General features: G+C 45.9%; 1 protein-coding gene across 1 annotated transcript in view; it reads right to left on the bottom strand.

Moving 5' to 3' along the window:
• Window positions 1-17,218, bottom strand: part of LOC149351674 (serine/threonine-protein kinase 31-like) — a 106,574-nt gene extending 89,356 nt beyond the window's left edge. Inside the window, exons 1-3 of the mRNA XM_089575626.1 lie at window positions 17,204-17,218; window positions 14,335-14,535; window positions 10,340-10,414 (exon numbers count right to left, since the gene is read on the bottom strand). Coding sequence (XP_089431752.1) covers window positions 10,340-10,414; window positions 14,335-14,535; window positions 17,204-17,218 — 291 coding nt within the window. The remainder of the gene's footprint in view (window positions 1-10,339; window positions 10,415-14,334; window positions 14,536-17,203) is intronic.
• Between the last annotated feature and the right edge of the window lie 3,450 nt (window positions 17,219-20,668).

The raw sequence follows: 20,668 nt of genomic DNA, 5'->3' as shown, positions 1-20,668 counted from the left end.
AAAGAGGAAAAAGTATGTTGCTCTCAGGGCCAAGACACCGCATGCTCGAGGGCACCACTGACATTGTCCATTTTTTTTTTGTCATAATATTCGCTCGACAAAACAGTAAAACATTTAAAGTTCAAAAACATTTTTTTGTACAGGACCCAGTGCACAAAATTCCAGCACACCAAGGCAACAAAAGCCTGAAGGCCAAAACTCATGGACTCACAAGGCTAGGCAAACTTAACTGTTCTATACAACTGCCCTTATCCAATTAAAAATTTACAAAAAAAATGCACAAGTATTGGTTCTAACCACGGATGCAGAATCCTAATGTGCTATAATGAAAATATCTACCGAAAGTCAATATCAAGCTTCCTCCTTTCACATTAATGTACATATAAGAATATCTCCCTCCTTGCTGTTTCATTGCATTTCATCAAACTGCTATGCTTAAATAAAGGACAGTCTACCAATAATTATTGACCACATTTTCAATTAGGCATCAAAAGCTCCTAGCCCAAATAAATGTACACATGGCTGTGGAGCCGAGTGGCATGGCAGACCATTTTAAACTAACATTTAGCGGAACGTTGCTCTCCCGTGGTAGTCTGCATCGAAAACAGACATTGCAGATGAAATACTGCTGCTTAAATGGCGGGCAGTGGCATTAATGAGCATGACATTAACTAATATGCATAGGTTCCATATAAGTTAAAATCGCTAATTAAGTAAAAATTTAAGCTATAAACAAAATAAGAATGGCAAAACCAATCACAAATACCAGCAACAGTCTTTTGCCAGTAGCAGCACTTCCGATTGCAGTGCTACTGTCAGCATGGTGGTAGTCTACAATACATTTTAAGAGAAGTCTATAAATCAGGGTGAACCCATGCAAGAAACACTGGCTACTTGCAAGAGAAAAAATCAAGGCGTCAGATGTTCCTTGCAGCAAAACCCTCTGTACTGCACTTGGTTCTATTCATAAAGTTTATTATATACACTACAGGCAATCTAGCCCAATTTAAATTATTAATCCTTTACAAAAATGCGTGCTTCAAGCCTAATTATTACCATAGAGAAGGACCTCCAAGATAACCAGAATTCTTATACCGGTCTCCAACAGTACACAGTCCTTAATGTTTGAAACAAAACCACCTCATAATTCATCACTGGTATGGCCAAGAGCATCAACAAGTGTGCACAAGGAAAAAAAACAAACCTTCCATTGCCAACAGATTTGAAATAAGTGCAAAATGCAAGACAATAAGTTGATTCCACAGAGCACTGACTACCAACAAATTTTTATTTCACTAGCTATGAATACACAAAAAAGAAATGAGAAAAGGCTCAATCAAGGCCAAGAAAAACTACTAAGCTGCAACACACAAGGAAGCAAGTCATCCACCAAGATTACAAGCCACTTATTGAGAATGTTGTCTGGTGGTGGTGGTGAAAAACATTTATCGTCTAATAAATTTACACAGAAAGGTGATTGGGGTAGAACCCTATTGGCCCTTTCCCCTCACAATACTAGGTGGAGCCACTGTTCCGGGGCCCCATTGGCAAGCAACGCCGCCCGCGTCCGTTGAACCAAGGCCTTTTGGGTCTTTAGGTCTTGACAGCCGAGCAGGGCCGCCTCCCACCTCCCTCTCTGTTGGGGTTGAGGTTGGGGGGGATAGATGGGTTTGATTGACATGCCCAAACCATGTGGAAGGTGGCTGCCACAGAACTGGCATGCGCCATCAAAGGATGTATTGAAATGTTTAAGCACCGCCGGGCACAGTACAGTGTTAGTGAGAATTCTGATGAGGAGGCGCTCGTCAGCGCGATCCAGACCCTTACAAGGGGCCGGGTAGCGCCAGTGCTCCTCGTTGTAGTAATTGGTGACTTGTTTGAATGTAAGGGCCAGATTGTCTGATTGGGAGTACCCTTCCAAGGACAGGGAGATAGCCCAGGAAGAGTGCACGGGCAGCCTGATCGGCTTGTTCGTTTCCCTGGAGTCCCTGGTGACTGCGGGCCCAAATCAGGTTGCGTGGAGTTGGATCTTCGCATCGGCAGCTATATTCTAGTATGCGCCAGGCAAGCGGGGGAGCCCAGCCCAACTCATAGTTCTGACAGGCCCCTCGCGAGTCGGTGATGATGTGTTTCGACTTGGGATTCGTGAGAGCCCGAGCAATAGCAATCTCCTTCGCATGTGTTGCGCTGTAGGCTTTGAAAGTGAGCCCGTTAACTATGTTTGTGTTGTGTATGACTGCGGCCGTAAACCACCCCCCGTGTTGTGGGCCAGCAACGTCCACGTAATACACGTGTTGTTGGTTACCATAGTATTGCGCCAACGCTTCCGCGTGCGCCTGGCGACGACCGCTATGGTCTTCTCTGGACATGTTGCGGGGAAGAGGTCGGACCCGGAGGGTGCATCTCCAGGGTTCTGGCACTCTCTCCCTTTCCTCAATGTGGTAGTCGTGTTTGATGTGTAGCCGGTCCAAGAGGCTGCGACCGGATGTGGTCTGTGCAAGACGCGTGTATTGGTTGACTAAGTGGGCTTCTCGAAGCTCCCGGAATGTGTTCACCACGCCCAAGGCCAGAAGTCTCTGGTTGGACGTGGCGACCGGGAGATCGAGAGCCCGCTTGATGACTTTCCGGTGGATGACCTCCAGTTGGTCATCATCGTGTTTGCGCAGGTGCAAGTAAGGGGTTGAGAAGAGGATTCTACTCATTACGAAAGCATGGGCAAGCCGCAGTGCATCCTTGCCTCGTAATCCGCCCCGCTTGTTGGAGACCCGGCGGACCATGCGGCCCACCTGGCCTCCCACCATGTGAAGTTTGGATAGGGTGGTGTCGGCTCTGCATTGGTGGTGTATGAAGAGGCCAAGGCAACGGATCTCCTTGGCCTCCCGGATCGGTCCTGAGGGGAGACTGATGCGAAGCGGAGTTGTGTCCTGAGGGGAGGGACGTAAGTGCACAAATTCTGATTTAGCTGGGGAGCACTGGAGTCCGCGTATTTGTCGACTAGGGTCGCCGCTGCTTGCAGACAGGATTCCATGTAACTCAAGTTACCTTGCGTGGCCCAAATTCTTATGTCATCTGCATAAAGAGCGTGGTGTGTCCCGGGCAGAGAAGACAATTTGGAGGGAAGATGAAGCATTGCCAAATTGAAGAGCAGGGGAGACAGGAGGCCTAGAGGTGTTTCCGTCGAGCCGATGGTGTATGGCCCATATTCCGCATCTTGTCGTATACAGTCAAAACTCGATTTAACGAAACCAGATTTAACGAAGATATCCTAATTCCCCCTCAGACGCCCATAGGGTTCAATGATTTGACTAACCCGAAATAACGAAACCGATTCCGTGATCTGTCCCGATTTAACAAACCTTTTTTCGAGAAATAAAGGTGAAAAAGTGTTAAATTTTGGTCTATTTTGTAGACAGCACCCCAAAATTTATTGATTGCGAGTCAGCGGTAACAGCGCGGAGCACCTTCGTCTCACTTTTTTCAAACTGCGCGGCGCAAAACGAGAGTTGTAATGTTGAGTCGAGTTCACCAGATGGTGCCAGCAGTAAAAAAGTTTCGTGCCACATTTCACAGATGGCGCTGTTGCAGTTCAGCGTGTTTTTGTGCGTGCGTGTGTGTTGCGCTCTGTGTTCACTCGCCGTCGTCGTTGTGCGTATATTTCCTCGTGCCTCTGAGCGCAAGTCTTTGTCAAGCTCAGCTTGCTAGGCCTCCAGTCAGTCTATCTAACCTTGCTACCGTGAACGCGGACGTGGTGTGTGCACACTCTTTCGCGTGCTTGCTGGGCGACAACGAATTCAAGGCAAGTCCCGGATGGCTGTCACGCTTCAAAGAACGACACGGCATCGTCGGGAAAGTGCTCAGCGGTGAAGCGAGCAGCGTAAGCATGGCTGTAGTCGGCGACTGGTGGCCTGAAAACGTGCCCGACATTCTGGGAAAATATGCCCCCAGCGACGTCTACAACGCCGATGAGAGCGGTCTCTTCTACCAAATGCTGCCTAAAAAACACTCGCCCTGAAGGGGCAGGCGTGCCACGGCGGCAAACACAGCAAACAAAGGCTGACTCTTGTTGTGCGTCAACATGGACGGTACCGACAAACAAGAGCCGCTTGTCATCGAAAAGAGTGCGAGGCCGCAATGTTTTAAAGGCACCAAAAAGCTTCCTGTGAAGTACGTTGCCAACTCAAAGGCATGGATTTCGCGTGCCGTTTTCGCTACATGGCTCAAGGAATTTGACAGCGACATGTGTTGCCAGAAAAGGAAATAACTGCATGGCCCACTACGTGGCAGAGGTAGAGCTGACCAGCGTGGAGCTTCGCTACTTCCCCCCAAACGCAACGTCCGTGGTTCAGCCCTTGGGTTAAGGAATAATTAATAGCGTTAAGTGCGCATACAAGCATCGAGTCGTCGACAGAGTTCTCAACCTGGAGCTCAAGTGCGAGACGAAAATAGATATTTTTATGGCGGTTGAGACGTTGGCGGCGGCTTGGAGAGCATTGAGGCCTTCGATAATTGCCAACTGCTTCTGGACTGCCACTTTCGGTACACTAGGCCCTGAAACTGCCGAAGCTGGTCCGGACTGCGCGAGCGCCATGCACGAGGATGAAGATGCCTGGGAACACCTTCGCTCAGTGGATGAAGTGCCATAGGCATAAGTTTCTCCGACTACGTGAACGCCGACGCAAACGCAGTCACAACGAAAGTTTTGACTGATGCCGATATGTTGCGGCTTGTAGGAAGCGTGGAGGGAGTGGCAGCTGAAGACGCTGACGACAACCCTGCAGGTGCCGAAGCTCCCATGTTGAACCGGGTCAGGTGATGGATGCTCTCGATCTGCTGCGGCATTTTGCCGGAGCACACAAGGGGACGGAAGGCGCGCTGGACGCACTTCAGACCTACGAGAAATGGGTGCGGCCGTTGCTCACAAAGCGCACGCAGGCAAAGATCACTGACTTCTTTGCTGGAAAATAAATTTGTAGTCCCCTCAGGCCTTTCTTGTTGAGTAACAATTTTTGTTGTTTCTTTTCATACGCGCTAGCGGCGCCGGTCATTTCCGCGGTCCGCAGTTTCATTTTGGGAGCATTTACGCTTCACAAATATAATGCCGCGGTAGCTTTCTGGATGCCGCCATACCATATAATCGAATGTGCCGAATTATGTGCCCAAGAAATGCCTCACTCAATTTAATGAAGTTCCCGATTTAACGAAATAATTCACGGCTCCCCTCAACTTCGTTAAATCGAGTTTTAACTGTATAGGCTTGACGGTCTGTAAGAAATTGTCTTATGTAATGGAATGTTTTGTGGCCACAGTTGGTGTTACTGAGGTGGTCCAGGATTACTTCATGCTTGAAGTTGTCGAATGCGCCTTTAAGATCCAAGGCCAGGACCACCTTGTCGTTGTGGGGACATTCGACAGGATCTAAATGTCGTGGTGGAGCTGCAGAAGTATATCCTGTGCTGACTTGTGAGGACGAAAACCGAACATGGTGTCCGCGAAAATGTGCTGTGTTTCGAGATAATCGGGAGTCTGTCGCGCACCATCGTCTCCATCAGCTTGCCGACACAAGACGTGAGGGAGGTGGGGCGAAGGTTCTCCACATCAATAGGTTTGCTGGCCTTGGGGATGAAGGTCACGAGAGCCGATTTCCAATCGAGAGGGAGAGGAGTCTCTCCGTCCCAAATGCTATTGATGTATTTGAGGAGCGCGGAGTAGGCTGCGTCGGGAAGGTTGGCCAAGAGCTTGACCGTAACCTTGTCGCGCCCAGGTGCAGTGCCCCGCTTCATCTTGCTTAAGGCCGCCCGGAGGTCGTGGAGCTGGAATGGGGTGTCCAGCTTTGTGTTCTCTTCGCCTGCATACGAGTACGCCGCCAGCCGGGGGTCCTTAGTGGTGCACAGGTATTGATCCCTTAGCGTGTGCGCTAGCTGTGTTGTCGTTCCTGTAAAGTTGTGCAACGCCCTATGTAGTAAGTGGCGTTGGGTTTCCGTGCGTGTTTGTATTGGATCGATGAGAGTGCGGACCAGGAGCCATGTGTTGTGGCCAGACATCTGGCGCGCAGCCGCATTGCACCGGTCCACCCAGTTAGTGTCGTCTAGCTGAGTAGCATATTCCGCTGCCTGTTGTGTGAGTTCGAGGATGCGTTTCTTTAGGTGTCTGCTATGTTTCTGTTTCTTCCATCGTTTGGTGAGGTTGCGGCGGGCCTCGCAAAGGTGGAGCAGGTGGTTGTCCAAGGCGTTCTCACGCATTCAGGATCTTGAATTCTATAGCACTTTGCAGTGTGCCATTGCGGGATAATGTTCATAGTACCACTTTCACATAGAAAAGCATAAGTGTAAAAACGTCCCGCATAAATAGAAAACAGCACAAGCACCACCTAAAACTACGCACAAGCAGAGATTTAGCTGTACACTGCAGTGCTTGCAGTTGTAGCTAACTTTTGGATAGCAGTTGTCTCTTCAGGAAGTAAATGTACACGTGCCACTGGGCTAGGAAAGTATTTTAAACCAAGACTTTGAGCATGCCTCCAAACAGTCCTTAAAAAAAAAAACCCTGGCTTGCTTTTTGGAGCATTAGAGAGTGATGTTTAAGCCCAGTGTTTTTTTTTTTCTCTTTCCAGTGAGAATCAGTAACAGTCGTCAACATGTTGTCAACCTGTTGTCCTGTCTTTTGTGCCGTTATTTCCAGACATGTCCATGTCTCTACTTATCTCTTATTGTCATCACCTAGAGCTGCATCTAAAAAAATCATCCCAGCACTAAAGCGCCACAATCTGAATAGTGGTCGAAGCCAAAGATAAAATAAGACTTGTGAACTCAATAGGAATAGAAATGAAGCAGCACTTACTAAAGCTGTGCCGGGTGTACACTGCAATTCTTTAACTTCGTGACTACTTTAATAGTTCTTAATACTTCAATTGTCAGATATCCATGAAAACTCTTAGAATGTTACACCATGCCATAAGAAACCACATGCAGCGCAGTTTTCAATAAGCTAGTTGTATAAAACAATTTTTTGCTCACCCTGAGTAACAAATGAAAATATCCCCCAGCAAGAGCATGTTTGAAGCAGAACCAAATGTAGGGAAAGTTTGGATTTTTTTTTATAGTGAAAGGCAAGGCTTGAACTTAATGAAGGGACAATACAGAAAGGCAAGAGAGACACCATTTTCACAAACAATTTATTATGAAACAGAGCCTACATGATCCTCTCCTAGCAAACGCATGTCCTCATGCCTTGCAACACAAATTTCCAGACTGGCAGAACCCCCTCTACAACTTTATTAAATAATTTAAGCCTTAAAATACTACAAATATTGGATAATTAACCTTAAATAATTACCGTATAAACGTGTGTAATTGCCACACTTTTTTTTCCAGATTCAAGGGCCAATTTTCGGGGTGCGAACCATAAACGCGATGTGCGAAAATATATATTTTTTAAAAGTAAAAACCCATCAGTCAGGGAATGAGTGACATTTATTCTATGTTCAATCATCACTCGCAGAGTATTTCAACTTTGAGCTGGCGCTGTGCTCTGGTGCACGCTAATCCCAAAAGAAGCCGCGCAGCATGTCCGCTGTCAACACGTAGCCGTTGTTCCGCATTTCCCTCTCATAGCAGAGTAGCACTTCTTCCAGTTCGGGAAACTCGCACGGCTTGCCTCGGAAAGCGCATTTTTTGCAGCTTGTGTTTCCCAATGCATCTTTTTGGTTGCACCATCATCGGACGCACTTCTCGGCCACGTCAAATTTCCTGCCCGCCGCATGCTTTCAGTGTTCAAGAACTAACTCCCAGCCGTGTGGCTATTAAGGTGCTTGCCCATCGTGCTAAAACTGCAATGCTCGGCGGCAGATGCCGCGAAAGCCACAACCAGCAGAACTGCTACGACGAATACGGTGAAAGCGCTAACACGCCACAAAAGGCCGGAGCTGGCGATACTGATGTGGATAGCGGGAGGTCGTGGCGGAAAAAAAGTTCACGATGATGATGATGATGATGGGGCCTAGGGCGCCATCCATGGACGGCTTCTGTGCGCCTGCGTGGCCTCCGCGATCAAGCGCATCATTGCTCACAGCTGGAGCTGATCGCGGAGGCCACGCACATGCTTTTAGAAGGCTATTCCCGCCTTGTTCATGGAAAGCCGGGTTTGCGGCCCTTACACGGATTTATTTTTCTTTAAACATTTCCTTCGGGAAAACGGGGTGCAGCCCATACATGGGTGCGGACCGTACACACGCTTATACGGTACCTAGCCAGGCAAAATTTAAATATGAGCTAAGCGACATAACAGCAGAAAAATATGCTGATGGTTTTACCCATCTGATGTGTACATTTTTTTATTACCCCAGCTTAATTACATGAAACGCCCTGTATACTGTATATATGTCTGGCTGCTACAACATAATACCCCAAGATATGCCGAACAGACCACAAGTCAAAGAAACAATACACAAAAGAGAAGTATATGTTGCAAAATAAAGCTAGACAGACTGTTTGAATTTTTCCAGTTTTGGGTCAGTACACACAAAGTTTCAGCACTTTGCTTGTCTCGAACCTGTGTTAAAATTTTTTCCACCTATTTTTTTATGACTTTAGGGGGGACACTGGTCAGACCTAATTTCCTTATTTTTAGTCCAATCCTAATGAAACTGCACCACCCTGCTCAGTTTTTTATACTGATTCCAGCAATGAAATGACCTTTCTCACAAATTAGACGGTTCCAAAGATAATTAATTTTAATTACTCATTCATTAGTACCTCTGTGCAAAAGAAACTGCTCAATAAAAACTCATTTTTAATCTATGGCTAAATAGTATGGTGACTAAAGAGTGCAATAATCAAAACCATTTTTCCATTTTACCCTTATTAGTAATTTTACAGCACTTGGAATATCAACATTCAAGGCGGGAATGTAATGCATTGATAAACTTTGCGAAATCATACATTTCTGAAGTGCGATTGAACTAATCTGCTTCGATTATTGCACACACTGTGTCTCCAGCTTCCCTTAGCAAACAATATGACATCTCTATCTGTCCTAGATGTTGAGATATCAACATACTAAGACAGCCAGATGTCCAAAATTTTCATACCATTAAATTGTCTGCTCCTGCATAAATTCAGCTCACACGATGATCTGAATTTAATATTATGGTCAAAATGCTGATTTCTTGAAGGAAAAAATTGGTACAATTGGAAAATACTAGCTGGAGATTCCACAAATGTCACTTTTTGAAAACCGATTTTTTTGGTCATTTTTTGGTCTCAAAGACCAGGGGGACACGGCAAATAATGACCAATTTTGTAAAACGATTTCGATTTTTTTCATGATCCTCAAGTTTGCATCTCTCTCCTGACAAAAAACTATAGTGGAATATGCAGTATAAATTAAGGAAATGATGTTTCTTTATTTGCGGTCACCGAAAACTGAGCAAATTGCGGAAAATTGCGCATCTCATGGTCCAAGTGCATCGCGGATGCCGTGGCTCTCCAACGATGGACCGCCACCATCTTAATATCACTGTTGGGAGAGACCCGAGTTTCCAATGGTACCGATTAGTCAGGAATCCAGCAATCCATCTAGTCATTTTATCATCAAGCTACAGACTTAATTTTTAGCAGTAAGCATAAACAAATAATGCAGATGCATGCAGACTCTCCACTCCACGTCTAGTAGACGACGTGTTCGACTAGAAACGAGATGCAACCGTTAATCTTTGTGACTGCCACTGCGGCCAGATTTCTGACAGAGGTGCAAAACTGGCTTGTCCTAACAACACTGAACTCCATGGCAACAGATAGCATGCCATTAACTCAAGTGGCAACAATGAGGAAAGAAAGGCCAGGCCTATCCAAAGCCAGTCTGCCCAACAGACACTGTTAAAATACAAGACCGCGCCTTTCACAGCCGCAAAGGGCCATTGGTTGCGACAGCAATGCCCACTTGAATCTATGTTGGGTTAAAAAAAGAAAGTTTGGTCAAAAAAGTGACCTCCACAGCAGTGCTGACGTCTATTTCTGCCCGAAAAACCAAACTTTTGGACTCCACAGAGTCCGAAATAACCATCGTGAATATGTACGTGTTCCCACTAGGTGCGTAACGGTTCCTCAGCGAAGTGTGAAATATCATGCAAGTCCGAATAATTGGAGCCAGAAAAATCGGTCGGCTACTGTATACTGCCATAGTTGTCACATGACGTTATTCTAAACTGACCCAACAAAACCAGACATTAAATGCACATTCGATTAAGTATAAACACAAATGGCTTCACATGAACTGCTATCTTCAAGCATTCCCTTACACCCAGAAAAAATTTTCCTTGTGTACATAAATCATGCTTACTTGCCTTCGTACAGTCAATTTTCTTCAAAACTTTGCACCGGTACCAATTACCATCTCCTGAGAAAATGGCTGCATACACCTACCAGAGACGAACAAAGAAACTCAATCACATAAAAAATCCATGAACTGAATAAAAAAAAGTTGAAATATACTATATAACATGACAAACGCAAGGGCCACGGCAGAGAGCTGTCGTTTCTGTACGACCTCCGAGTTCACCCTTTCTCAAACCATCTTCCTCATGAAAGGCATAGAGTGTGTTGGTTGAGAGAAATGCCTTTCTGTCTGCTTCATCATCTACTGTTTGCTTCATCATCTACTGTTTGCTTCATCATCCACTCTACTGATCTGCTAGGTGCATGCAAGCTGCGGCTGGACAATGCACATCACTTGTCGTTTGATGATGAAAAGGAACTGCAACTAGACACAGGACTTAGGGCAGATAAGTGGACAGCATATAACTTTTACCATCCACCTCTTTACCCTAAGTCACCTGTCAAGCTGCGGTGTCTTTTCTTCCAACTGGCCCAAAACTTCATCCTGCTAAATTGTCACGTGACTTTTTCATTTATGGTGTGGATCAGCCTATAATACTCTTCATTCTACTAGTAACGGACCACAGGCTTTTGACTCGCACCATTTTCGTAGTCTTATTGCGTGAAACTGGTCTACAAAAGGTACCAATGCCAGCTAGTACTGATCAAGCTGACTAAAACCAACCACACTGCTATGCCTTCCAGTCTAAAAGACCCTTTCACATTTTTTTGTAGCATGTGTCAACCACCACATGAGCGACGATATGTGACTTAAGAAATTAATTTCATGTTGATTAAGTACTAAACCAGTAGCAACCGAAATTCTCAAAAACCAGAGATTCTTTTCGTGTTCTTTTCCATTCTAGAATCGATGCCACTTGCTCGATGACGAACAGAGCTGGAGAAAGTATCACACAATGTTATGCCATATGGCATTATTTCTAAGGAAGAAAAGAGAACATGTAGCGCCCGGCGGCGCTGGCGCTGAGATCGGCGTTCCCGCGCTAGAGGAAAATAAAGATGAACAGCGCGTGCTGGGCGCGCACGCCCGGCACGGGCAGTTCGGAACTAGAAGCCTGCCGCGCTGGTCGTCTCTGTCTGGTGCTCCGCTGCGACCCCGCTAATACCTCAACAGTGGTGACCTGGCGAACCGTGCCTTCTATCTCAGTGGCGTTCCAGCATGGCGTACTGGCAGCACCCAAGTTTCGACCCGCCGCTCCCGGCGTTCCGGCCTGCAGGCGTCGGCGGGTGGTTCGCCCAACTGGAGGCTGCGATGTACCTGAACGGCATCACCATCCAGCCGTTCAAACACGAAGTCCTTTGTGACATCCTCCCGGCCGACCTCCTGCGTCGACTCACCTACTCTGCTTTCGGCGGCTGGCCATACGATGAGCTGCGTGCGGCCGTCTTGGCGTATTTCGGCGCCTACTACGTTCCGCCACCGCTCTACGACGCAGCGGACCCGTTTTCGCCGCCGCCAGCCTCTGTCCCTGGACCGGCCTCGCTCGCGCCCACGCAGCCTTCATCAGAACCCGGCCCGCCTCAGCAGCCCCTCGCCGCATCGCCGCCACTCCCGTCCAGCGTCTCCAGCCCGGTTGTCTCTCTCGACGCCACACCAGGTGGGATCCGCACGAGCTCCGCCTCGCGCCCTGCTCCCACTACTATCCGACCCGCGTCTCTAGCTCTGCCTCCTTGCGCTTCAGTGGCATTGTCGCCAGAGCCTCCTGCAGCCAAGGACAACTCTGCGGCAGCAGCCGTGCCGAGGCTTCCGGCATCTCCACCTACCTCGTCACTACCGTCAACAGCTCTGCAGGCCTCTGCTGTGAGGTTGAAGCCGCCACCACAGCATCTGTCAGATACCCATTCCACTACCCAGGCAGCCACACCGCCTGCCCAAAGGGCCACGCTCCAAACCCTCGGTACTGTCACCCACTTCTCGGCGTCTGACCCTGGCAACTCGACACTGTCGCAGCAAGCGCCTGTTTTGGTGCCTGACTTGAGCAACCTTCAGCACCGACTGATCAAGTTACCCACACCGAGTAGTGCGGCAACTGTCCATCCACCAGCTGTGTCTCTTGCTGTCCGCCAGCCGTCTGCTGTAGCAGTCTCAACTACACGGCCTGTCACTGCCACAACCTTCTTGCGGACACCCACAGCTGATCATGCCCACACGCGCATCGACACTGGCGAGGTGCTCCGGACTGTCACTCCCGTTTCATCCAAGCACCTTGAATTGAACCCAGCAACTTCCTCCGTCATCACCACAGCTGTCACCGTTGTCTCGTCGGTCACACCTGTGCCAACCCTAGTGGCCGGACCGCACTGCTCGCGCCCTACATCAGGGGCACCTGAGCCATGTAAGCCAGCCATTTCCACCTATTTGGACGACTTGAAGCTGGCGCTACAGCAGCGACACGACACCACGCTAAAGACCACATCTGTCCACGGAGTCGTTTCGACCGCTCCCTTGCTTGTGACGGCGTACTCTGCGTGCCAGCTTCCCGCCGACATCACCTGCAACGGTCCAGCACCATTGACACTTGTGCCAGCGGGCAGCACTACAGTCGGTGCCGGCCCAATCATGGCCTCTCCTGCCCCGATGTCCGTTGTCAGCTCGGCACCCTGCATCATTCGCCCCTTGCGCAGCAGCCAGGCTCGTCCACCCGAGCCCGCGCACTCCACCCGACAGCTCTTCCCGGCTCCTGACATGAACTTACTGGACACTTCTACTCTCTTTTCTTTTACCGAGCGCACATTCCGACGTTCCGTCTAGGCGGGGGTCCCTGTAGCGCCCGGCGGCGCTGGCGCTGAGATCGGCGTTCCCGCGCTAGAGGAAAATAAAGATGAACAGCGCGTGCTGGGCGCGCACGCCCGGCGCGGGCAGTTCGGAACTAGAAGCCTGCCACGCTGGTCGTCTCTGTCTGGTGCTCCGCTGCGACCCCGCAAACCCTCAACAAACATACACCTGTACAAGTACATCTCTCGATTTGTCTTACCCAGGGTTCTTACTACGATTTAGCACTTTAAGTGAGGATAACCAAAGCTACTTTGTAAAGCCGCCTACAATCTTACTTAACCCATGCTCAACAAAAAATGTTCTTCTTTTTAAGTCATTACATGATCGAAGACATACAAGAGAAGGGCTATATAAGAAGAAATAAATATAAAACTTTCTTGCCCGCACTCTGTATTGGCGCAACCGGTACGATCAAAGACAGGTGGAACAAAGACTGAATGCCTCGTAAGAAAAAGACAGAAGGAAGGGGGGGATTTCTTGATTATAAAAACTGTAAATATAGCTGCATAGAAAAAACATCATCAGCAACTACATACAAATGTCTTCAATAACACTGCAATCTCCTGCACATCACATATTATACATACACTACAAATGTCAACATGTTTCGTTTCTTCCAGAAATGAAACATAAAAAATCCTCACGTTAATCGCAAACGGCATTTCCCAACGTGTCCCTCAAACCAAAGTTAAAGATTCGGCTCCCAGAGATGCAGGAGACGTGCTCCAAGATCGCTCACCGCAATGACTAACCCTCAGAAAAACAATCCAAAATTTCAATGGGTCCACTTCTACATCAGCAGATGGTAAAACAATTGTTTTGCTGTAAATTTTAGGTATCTATGTAATCGAATATGCACGCAGTTTTATCATTCTTGGATGTTCAAAAATCAACCAAATTTCTCGATTTTAATTATATAGGCAAATTTTTTTCAATAAATACACCACTCTATTTTTTTTCCTGCAAAATAGGGGCCATTCTCATTGTCCTCTGTGGCACATTTACTGTGAAACAGCTACTGGCTGTGCAGTTACTATGATACTGCAAAGCCTGCACAAGCGAGCTACACAACACATGGCCGTTGCAAACTTAGTGTCATAAGAGAAAAAGAGATCTTTCAAGTTTCAATTCAAATGGTAATCATTCAAAACAAACAACTTTCGATACCTTGTTGTAATCAGGGTCTTGCATTCGAGGTGCTGTAGGACAGAAACGAGCCAATTTGGCTGTAAGTTCATGAACTTTGTTAACTTCCGAACGCTGCAACCCAAAAAAAGATGCAACATCTTCTACCGCAGAAACTACCAACTGCTGCACTTCCGTAGAATCCTGCAAGATAAGACAAAGCAGACCAATTTCAACCAAAAGCTATCAAACAGCTTTTAATGACTGTGGCAGGTGTGGGGTGATGGCCTACACTGGGGTCAGACCAACACTGCGTTCACATGCATCAATTCCTTCTTACACCAAAGAGGCCACTGTGATTCATAGAGGACCATTACCATTTTAAGAAAGGGCCATTAAGGCCATTACTAATCACTCATATCAGCAGCCAAAAAACAAACAGCGCTATTTCAACAGAGACAGATAAACACCTACTGCCCACACCAGTGCAAATCACCAATTTTGTCGCATACCGAACATTGCATACAAACGCAGCCACGAAGCTTGTAGTGAACAGTACCTTCCCTTGTTAAGCAACTTTCTATTTAGAGTAACAGTGGTCAGCACTTTCAAATAACAGGAAAGAAATATATTTATTTGAACAAAAAATGTCAATGCTACCACCCCATTAGCCCAAAAAATTTTGTATATTAGTTGCTGCACTCAGTTCAAGTTCAAGAGTGAACACACAAGCAAAACACACTGAGCAGGTGGTCAGGCATTACAATGAACATTAGTTTAGCCAACCAAGCCACAAAAAATGAGAATGAAAGCTCCCTTGTATATAAACCAATTTTTCATGAGAACTTTTAAAAAAATTCCTAAAGATGAATTTTTCGAGAAAGAAACAAAATCTTTTCAGGAGGAAGCTGTCAAAATCGGCGGACATCAGTAATTGTAAAGAAAGGTAATTAGCTAGTTAATTAGCAAACATTTACTAATTAGCTGTTTAATCAGCAAAGTTAGGAGGTTATTACCAGAGGTGAGCTTGTAGCCACGAGTGAGACGATGCCATATCAGTTTTTGAAATTATGAATAATTCTTTAAAACTGTATAGCATGAGGAAATCATTTTTCTTTTGCATGTAACCAAAATGCAGCACATAAGGAGGGTCGGAAGTCTAATGCCAACGCAACATCTGCTTGTGACGCATTCCAATGATTGCGACGCCCAATTCCAAATGTCTGTGGTAATTTCCCTGGTTAGGAAGCATCAATGCTCAGCTCCGACTGGAGCAAGCATAATCTTTAGCTTCGCTGCTCGGCAAAAGAAAAAGGACAGTCACCCCCAGCTACACAGCTGTCGATTCTGAAACCCCTGACAGGTGCTACGTGTAGTTTTATTACCCTTTTTATATTTCTGCCCCCTCTAATGTGGCTACCAGGTGAGCTAGATGTGAGGTGTCACCATCCCTTCATTTATTTACTAAGTTCAGCTGCTGTTTCATGTATAATCACTCCGTGTTAGGAAGCACGCGACAAACAGGGACCCTGCTGACGCTACATTCTTCACACGTTTCGAGAAAGAAGATATCTTGAAACCGCGCCGCCCGCCACAAACACACACCTGCACATAAACCGGCGCACAGGTGTGGTGGACCTTTTTTGACACCAGGCCGAGAAAAACGATAGCACGAGCCGATTGGTGCAGTGCACCATCCTCCTCGGGACTACCGTACGCTGTATGGCCTTCAAAACACAGCTCAAAATCACCGAGAGTGGCTTCATGTTTCTGTGCTGTTTGGCGAGGTGCAAAAGCCCACTGATCGAAATAACGCTTTTTCGTGTGCCGAAGCACAATTCTGGAGTGCCACCTTTTCACGAGGTCCAATTCAATGCATCAATCTCTCCGCATCACCACACCAAGTTTGACAAACAAATACCAAATCAATGATTATTCACCGCATTTAATAAAGTTGTAGGGTTTTAACATAGTTCAACCGAGTAGACGTGCGAGAGCATGTGTTTAGCCTGGTTGGCTCATGGCTTTGCTTTGCTGGGTTGTCGGCACACGGCATTAGACTGATGTTAAGCTCTGATCAAGGTTGAGCTGATCTGATCTGTTCGTGCTCCCAATGGAAGTTGATGAAGATGACGATGTGCAACACACAGAGCGAGAGAGTGCGCTGCAGTTTAACACGAGGCGTGATCAGCTTCAGTGATAGTATAGTGCTCTGATGCAGTGGCCACTGCAGGTCCGAAACCCAGTTGTGGAAATACTTATTTTACTTCTGCACACTCACTCATGTGTTCTGCACTCACGTTAGTCATCCACTGTAATTTTCATTCTTTTACCATCCCTTCTGTACTTCTATCGTCTTTTAGCTTTATCACCCTGTTATGTCTTTTATCGCTTTTATGGCTGTTTACACCATGTGACGTTGACTACAGTTCATTACCTCTGCCACTGCCTTCCTATATATTGTGCGCGTTTCGCTCAATAAAAAATCAGTTGTTAGTTCAGGGCTCTTTCCTGTCCCTTCTTCATTTCGCCGTCGGGCATCTTCTTTCGCGCCGCTTCACTTATGTCAGAATGAATCAACTAGCCCAGCAAAAAGTCCTACGCCATCACAGAGATGGTGACGATACTTTTATTCGGACGCTCTGCAGTTTACCGGTCACTGGCTGCCATATAGTTAGGAGTGCCTAGTACGTCGCTACCGCATCAGCATAAAGTAGTCTATTTTTTGCATGACACACCGAACTCGGACAAAATTCACTGCGCTAGCTACAGAGTGTCCCATTGAGCCACATACACTCTCTTTTTGTCTGACCACTGAAATGGGTCAGTGGTCTTAGTGCTAGCACACTAAAAACGCAGGGACACCTATTTCCATTGTGTGCTGACAGGTGTAGGCGCCACAGAGACGAACCTCGTCTGATGACATTACTGCTCTCCACTGGAGCCAATGGAATTTCTCCACTTTGGTGGCGTCACAGGATTTTTCTGGATGACACCAGACGGACACCGCAAGGAGGTCCCCGCCGGCTTTTTGCTCCAGTGAGGCTTTTCGCACAAAATACCTGCATTTACAGGATAGAAATACAAGATTATCAGCAAAACTGGTCACATGCACCAGTTCCAGATTTTTTTACATGTTTCACAATTAAAAACATAAGAAAATTAGAACATGATATTAGATACTGAACAACAAAAACACTGCTGTGGCTATCAACTGTTTGCAAACACAGCTAACATTACAGACTCATAGTCAAACACAACCTACAGCAGTAGAGAGATCAAGGTTTCAAATGTCCATTTTTCTCATTACAGCAGAAATGTCACTGCTCATGAGTAGATGCAATGTAAAATTTACAAATATGTGGACCCATTTCTTTTCTCTGTTGCCCTTTAACACTCCTCATTTTAGCAATGCCAACATGAAGCTCTGCCAAGTCAGAGCTTCAAGCACATAAGGATTCCATAGAGCGCACATCATGATGTAAAATAAAGGACTGTACCAGTTGACATTCCTTACACCTCAGGTTTAGACATGTAGAAAAAATTCACTAAAAAAAAAATCACATTACAAAGAGAGAAACCCTCCACATGACCTGTAATCACAATTCCCATCACTACCCTCAACCAGAAAAAAATAAGGTGGGGGAAACCTCATGATACAGGTGCATTCAGTGGTGCAGGATGGAATGCTTTCACCAGGACTGCCAGCCATTGAAATTATACCACCATCATTTACACATTTAAACGATACGGTATGTGGGGTTTAGTGACCCAAAGCTACACATAGACTATCAGAGACGCCACAGCAGAGGCCTCCAGATTAATTTATACCACCTGGGGTTCTATAATATGCGCTGACATCGCACAGCACATGGGTGTATTCGCATTTCACCTCCTTCAAAAAGCGGCTATAACGGTCCAGATTTGGTACTGTGACCTTGAGCTCAGCAGCGAAACGCCATAGCCACTCATTCACCACAGCAAGTATGCACCGATACACACATTATACAAGGCCTCATGCATTGCAAATATAATGCCGAGAAAAAAGAGGCCTCCTGCACAGTAAAAAATTGGAAAAAGTTGGTGGATGCAAGGACCACACCACCACTCACTCCTTGACTTCAATAGATTAGCCTAATAATGGCTGCGTTTGGGCGAGTTGGTTAGACATGTTAAACCTGGAAAGCGCATAAAAACAACGGACAACAGAAAGAGACAGACACACGAGCGCTTACTTCCAACTGATTTTTATTTTCATGCGAGAGCAGAATATATGTACACTTCAGATCACCTGCGCATGCGAAGAAAACTCAAACAAGATAAAATATTATCTAGCTGCACATGCAAAAGAAGAAAGATATGCAATCTCTTTCTCAGACAGCAAAATCGACGCTATCTCACTTGCCTCAACAATTTCACGCGTTGTTTTACACTTACTTTTATACAGAACTTTACATTGATGAAAGAGAGGACGACAATTCCTGCTTTTGCACTTGAGGCAATGAATGCTCAAATGCCCACCTTTTCTGTTTTCGACAACGTAATTGTGTTCACCTAATCTCTCATTCAGGCATCTACCACTTTGGCCTATGTAATATTTACCGCAAGTCAAAGGCAACTTGTACACAACCCCTTCTGTGCATTTTACAAATGGTTTTTGGTGCTTGATCATGCAACCTGACTTCAGCCTGTTTTTTGACGTGCTCTGTTTGCTTAGCGCACTCAGCTTACTTGGGGCAGAGAACAACACATTTACATTCACTCGGTTACCAATTTTTCTTAGGTTGTGTGACAACCTGTGCTTATAGGGTATGACTGCAAACTTTCTTTTATCTTTTGTCTTATCCGGCTCTTGCTTTGAGTTAGCATTCCTTTTGTTTGTTTTTACAAGTCCTTCTGCAACAGACACCAGCATGTGCAATGGGTAGCCAGCATCTTGCAACTTTCTTGACTGTAAAAAGATGCTTTCTTCAACAGAATGTGGGCATGACTTTTTCAAACAGTTTATGAAACCTAAACGAGCTATGTTACGTTTAATGAGTTTAGAATGCGCGGAGCTAAAAGGTAAAGGCAATTTTCCATCTCTGGGATGATAAGTCCAGCAAGTATGATCTGCAAAAAATGTTAATATGATGTCAAGGAAGCGTATGCTATTGTTAACAGGGAGCTCATGTGTGACAACAAGTGGAGATAAACAATTCGAAAAACAATCTAAAACACTTCCAACGGCCTCATCGAGGGTGATTACAGTTGTGTCTAACAAAATTAAAAAGTCGTCAACGTAACGAAATACATTTACCACCCCTACGTCTTTCAGGCAGGCAAAGAGCCTTCTGTCACATTCGGATAAAAACATGTCACTTAAAATGGGAGCCACACTGGACCCTATACAAATACCTTGCTTCTGTAAAAACAGGTCATCGCCCCACCTAACAAAAGTAGAATCAAGATATGTACCTAAAAGTTCTAGAAAAGCGCCAACACTCACACCCACTGAATTCTGAAAATCAATTACACCAGAATTCTCGATACATCTTTCAACGCACTGCAGCAAACCATTTTGGGGCAAAGAGTAGTAGAGGTCCTTTATATCTACCGAGAAAGCACTGAGACTTCTTCTTTCACTTTGCTTAATAAAAGAAGTCACGCAATCGGAATTTTTTATTAAGAAGGGGTCGTCAACAACTAGCTGTTTCAGGCTCCTTTGCAGGAAGTCTGAGACTGATTTTTGCCACGTTCCCGCTTCTGAAACGATTATTCTTAAAGGACAATCCAATTTATGGGTTTTAGCAGAAAAAAACATGTCAAGACTTAGGCCTCTGGAATTTTCGATGGACTGAGCTAAACGGGTGAGATTGTGCGAAGTACACAACTTTTTTGCCTTCAGCCTAATTTTTGAAAGCTTAATGCCTTGCTGCTTGTGAAATACATTCTCAATCGCTTTGTCAACTTTTTCACCAAAAAGGCATCTTGGCATCACAGCAAAACCGCCTTCCTTATCAGATGGAAGAACACATAAGTTGTCTTCCTTGAGCACTTTCAAAACATTTGAACTGTTGAAGAAAGCATCTTTTTACAGTCAAGAAAGTTGCAAGATGCTGGCTACCCATTGCACATGCTGGTGTCTGTTGCAGAAGGACTTGTAAAAACAAACAAAAGGAATGCTAACTCAAAGCAAGAGCCGGATAAGACAAAAGATAAAAGAAAGTTTGCAGTCATACCCTATAAGCACAGGTTGTCACACAACCTAAGAAAAATTGGTAACCGAGTGAATGTAAATGTGTTGTTCTCTGCCCCAAGTAAGCTGAGTGCGCTAAGCAAACAGAGCACGTCAAAAAACAGGCTGAAGTCAGGTTGCATGATCAAGCACCAAAAA

Source organism: Amblyomma mixtum, chromosome 3 (assembly GCF_055824585.1).
Source record: "Amblyomma mixtum isolate Tamu chromosome 3, ASM5582458v1, whole genome shotgun sequence".
NCBI classification, from domain to species: domain Eukaryota; kingdom Metazoa; phylum Arthropoda; class Arachnida; order Ixodida; family Ixodidae; genus Amblyomma; species Amblyomma mixtum.
Note: the sequence above shows the minus strand (reverse complement) of the source record. Positions and strands in the feature narration are given on the sequence as shown.